The sequence below is a fragment of the Erpetoichthys calabaricus genome, chromosome 8, assembly GCF_900747795.2.
Source record: "Erpetoichthys calabaricus chromosome 8, fErpCal1.3, whole genome shotgun sequence".
Taxonomy (NCBI): Eukaryota; Metazoa; Chordata; class Cladistia; order Polypteriformes; family Polypteridae; genus Erpetoichthys; species Erpetoichthys calabaricus.
In genome coordinates, this window is record NC_041401.2 from 155,566,144 (window position 1) to 155,570,872 (window position 4,729).

General features: G+C 36.1%; 1 protein-coding gene across 1 annotated transcript in view; it reads left to right on the forward strand.

Moving 5' to 3' along the window:
* Positions 1–365: 365 nt before the first annotated feature.
* Positions 366–4,729, forward strand: part of LOC127529022 (uncharacterized) — a 5,448-nt gene continuing 1,084 nt past the window's right edge. Inside the window, 3 exon segments of the mRNA XM_051931269.1 lie at positions 366–1,049; positions 1,353–1,454; positions 1,457–2,166. Coding sequence (XP_051787229.1) covers positions 366–1,049; positions 1,353–1,454; positions 1,457–2,166 — 1,496 coding nt within the window.

Genomic DNA, 4,729 nt, shown 5'->3' on the forward strand with positions numbered 1-4,729 from the left:
GACAATTGGGACTATCGCCATTTGAAATTCTGACCGGACGTCCCATGCCCGTTGGCATGGTTGTAGGTAATGTGAGTTTGCATACTGTGGACAATCTTCTCTCTAGTCTTGCAGGTCTCCGAACCTCATTGAAGGAAGTCCACCAGCAGGTTAATCAGGCCTGGAGGACCAGCCCACCTTCTAAGGATTCACCAATTCCCTTGGGCACCTGGATCCTGGTTTGAGACACTCGGAGGAAACACTGGCATCAGGAAACACTGGCATCAGCCTAGGTGGAGAGGACCGTTCCAAGTTCTTCTGTCCACGCCACACGCTGTGAAAGTTGAAGGATTGCCCGCCTGGATTCACGCTTCACACTGCAAAAGATGGCATCCCTAACATTCATACTCATTTTGATTACACTCTTACTGTTTTTCCTTCCATTATCCACTTCACGTACGACATTGACTTTCCAGGTGGGGAAGACTGCCTCATTCCAGGTTGACTTTTGTGAAATCGCCCCCTGTAGTGGAAGACAGGAACAATGGGAATGGTTTGACAAATATGTCTGTGTGAGCTACCCTTATTATGACTCTGATTCAAGTTTTGATTCATCTGACTCTGAATGTGCCTTCTGGAGTGATGTGTTTGCAAACACAGGACCAAATGACTGGGGCTATAACCCCTGGCAGGCCACACAGTATGGCCTAAAGACTCGATTTTCTATTATAAAAGGACACGCCCCTCATGACTGTGCTGAGAACTATTGTAACCCTTTGATTATTACTTTAAAAGATCCCTCTTTGCAGGATTCAGGAACTTATGTTTTAGCTGCGTACGCAAGTGGTTCTGATCCACTAGGATTTTTTCAAATTAAGGTTACTGATAATTCCTATGCTACTAATACTGGCCAGCTTGCTGGTCAGCTTTCTTCTACCTTTCCTCCTGATTCACAACAAACTCTTGTAAAAATAATGAATATTTCTACTCTTTCATCCACCTTTTCAATTGAAACTGGATATGGTGACCAGAACCGCTGGTTACAGTGGGTTTTATACTCTGCTAAACAAGTAAATCAATCTGATTGCTACGCCTGTGCTACGGCCAGGCCACATTTGGCTACCGTCCCTTTTCCTCTTTCTAATATTTCTGACCCCGCTGGCCTTCCTTGTCTTCTATCCCTCCTCACCACTTCCTCTACACCTAAAAACCCTGACTGTATTACCCTTTCTCTTCTTTTTCCCCCCACTCCTCATATGACTCCTCCTGTGTTCCAGTCCCATGAAGGTAATTATACTTGTTTCTCTAGTAATTATAGTTCCCCCCTCCAAGGTATTAACGTTGGAAATATTCCTTCTTCCTTCTGTTCCCAGACTTTCCAAGTTAACTCTACCTCATTTGATCCAACATTATCCTTTTTTCTATTAACACAAACCACTCCCCGTGCTGATATTTGGTGGATGTGCCGTACTCCAAGTTACTAGATATCCTTCCCCCTGAGTGGATCGGCACATGTGCTTTAGTCCAACTCGTGATGCCCTTCCGCCTCCTCCCTCTCAAGTCTCCTCGTGTGATGTCCGCTCCTGACCGACGTCGCAAACCACGCTCAGTCGATCCTTCCACATTCTCTTTGCATGACCCTGGCGTTTACATTGATTCCATTGGTGTTCCTCGCGGAGTCCCTGATGAATTTAAAGCCAGAGATCAAGTTGCTGCTGGATTTGAGTCGATTTTTCCCATAGTTACAATAAATAAAAATGTAGATTGGATTAACTATCTATATTATAACCAACAGCGTTTCCTAAATTTTACTAAAGAAGCTGTTGAAGGGATACATGAGCAGCTTGATAGAACATCCCTTATGACTTGGCAAAATCGGTTAGCATTAGATATGCTCCTCGCCGAAAAAGGTGGTGTATGTGCTATGTTCGGTGATGCATGTTGCACTTACATCCCTAACAATACAGCTCCAGATGGATCAATTACTCGTGCTTTAGCAGGTTTAACTGCCCTTTCTAATGAATTAGCAACCAATTCTGGCATTTCTAATCCATGGGATAAATGGTTCATGTCTACTTTTGGATCCTGGGGCCAATGGCTCAGGTCAGTTTTTATTTCTCTGGCTGTTGCTTTTCTGATCCTCTTACTAGTTGCTTGCTGTATTGTCCCCCTGATACGGTATATTGTGTCTAAATATTTCACTGCTTCCATGGCTAAGGCTTATATGTTACACGAGGAGCGAATGCTCCAATTCTCTTCCTCCTCTACTTCTACTCCTTCCCCTTCTCCTATTCTTTCCCGTTCTGCTCCTATCTAACCTATATTTTTTGTCTGTTCAAAAGGGGGGAGTGTAGAAGAAAGATGTTCTCCTGAGCACCTTGTACTCTGAGTATTTGGTGACTAAAAACTTTCATTTCAGCAATGCTTGCAAGCTCTGGCTATGAACTGACAAAAATATATTGTGCAAGGGCTCAACAAAATCAGTTTCTATATGATTCAAACTGTTTTCTAGGTTAACTTTCTCAAAGTAAATGAGACAGGGTGAAGAAGTCACAAGGTCGCAGGGGGTACGTGACATTTGTCTTTGGCTAATATTGGAGACTGTAAGAAAATGCTTAGTTAGAGATATAAGAAAAAGCTTAGCTTTTATATATTGTTTTAATGAACTAACCGTTGTTGTTGTTTTGCAGTACTTGTGTAATTAAAATCACAAGACAAAGCGCTATAAAAACTTTGGGATACCCTGGCCGGGGGGCAGATGAAGGGCGGTGTCCTGGGACTGCGCTTCTCTGTCATTTTACCTTTGCCTGATGTGTTTGAATAAAAGATTTTTACTAACTTTAAATATATCTCTCTGTCTTCAGTCACGAGAAACGACACCAAAGAAAAAGTGTCCACACAAGTAAAAATAAAATATATATTTCTGTTTTATTTAAACCTTTTAAGTTCGTATGCATAGCCCCATTTGGCTGTTTATTTTTTTTTTTTTTTCTTTCTTCAGTAATATTTAATCTCCTTAAAGAAAAAGAACATATCCATTTTACTTTTTTTGTGTCTCTTTAGTAATATTTTAGTGTAAAAGGATAACCAGTATTTAAACCTTTTATGTTACTTTATACATTTATTTTACACAATGTTGAAAAATTAATAAGAAAGCTACATATTTTGGCAGCTGCTGCTTTAATTTTCAATGAAATGAAAAAAGCTCTCCAAGAGAAAACGTCAATGAAGAAGAAACAGTTTGCACTATCTAAAAATGAGAAACCCTCATTTATAAAAGTTTGCTGCAGATGACTTAACTGAAAATAAATGAATAGTTCCTATGTGTATAATACATATTTATCTATTTTACTTATGCCTTTATTCCAGCAACTTACAACATCTGAGGTACAATTTGTTACATTACTTTTGTTTTTTGCAGCACAGGCAGGTGAAGTGACTTCCTCAGGGTCACACAGTGGTGTCAGTACCAGGATTTGAACTGACAAGCTCCGGGTTTACTGAAATATTACTGAAGAAAGAAAAAAAAACGAAAACGGGCAAATAGGGCTATGCATACAGATGTCCATCCATCCATTATCCAACCCGCTATATCCTAAATACAGGAGCCAATAAGTAGATATGTATATATACAGTATATATATATATATATATATATATATATATATATATATATATATATATATATATATATACAGTATATATATATATGTGAATGTATGTATGTATATATGTATGTCTATATTTTTATATATATATATGTAGATATGTAAATTTGTATATGTATTTATATATATGTATATGTGGATGTGTATATGTATATATATACGTATGTATATGTAGATATGTGTATATGTAGATATGTATATATATGTATATATGTTTATGTATATATATAGTTACATAACCTCTTTAACACACTACTTCTCCGCTGCGAAGCGCGGGTATTTTGCTATATATATATATATATATATATATATATATATGACAGCAACACTCATAACAATGACAACACAATTACATGTATATATATGTACATATGTATATATATATGTGTCAATCTATCTATGTATATATATCTATATATATATATATATATATATATATATATATATATATATATGTACATATATATATATGTGTATATATGTAGATATCCATCCATCCATCCATCCATTTTCCAACCCGCTGAATCCGAACACAGGGTCACGGGGGTCTGCTGGAGCCAATCCCAGCCAACACAGGGCACAAGGCAGGGAACCAATCCTGGGCAGGGTGCCAACCCACCGCAGTATATGTAGATATGTAAATATTTATATATATATGTGTCTGTGTGTGTGTATATATATATATATATATATATATATATATGTATATATATATGTATATATGTGTATATATATATATGTATATGTGTGTGTTTATGTATGTGTGTATATATATATGTTGATATGTATATATATGTTGATATGTATATATATATATATATATATATATATATATATATATATATATATATATATATATATATATATGTATATATATATATGTGGATGTGTATATGTATATATATATGTAGATATGTGTATATGTAGATATGTATATATATGTATATGTATATATATGTTTATGTGTGTGTGTATATTATATATATATAAAAGACAGCAACACTCATAACAATGACAACACAATTACATTGACAATCATGTTACATTATTTTTAAAATGTTTCCTTTTTTTTTTCATAACCT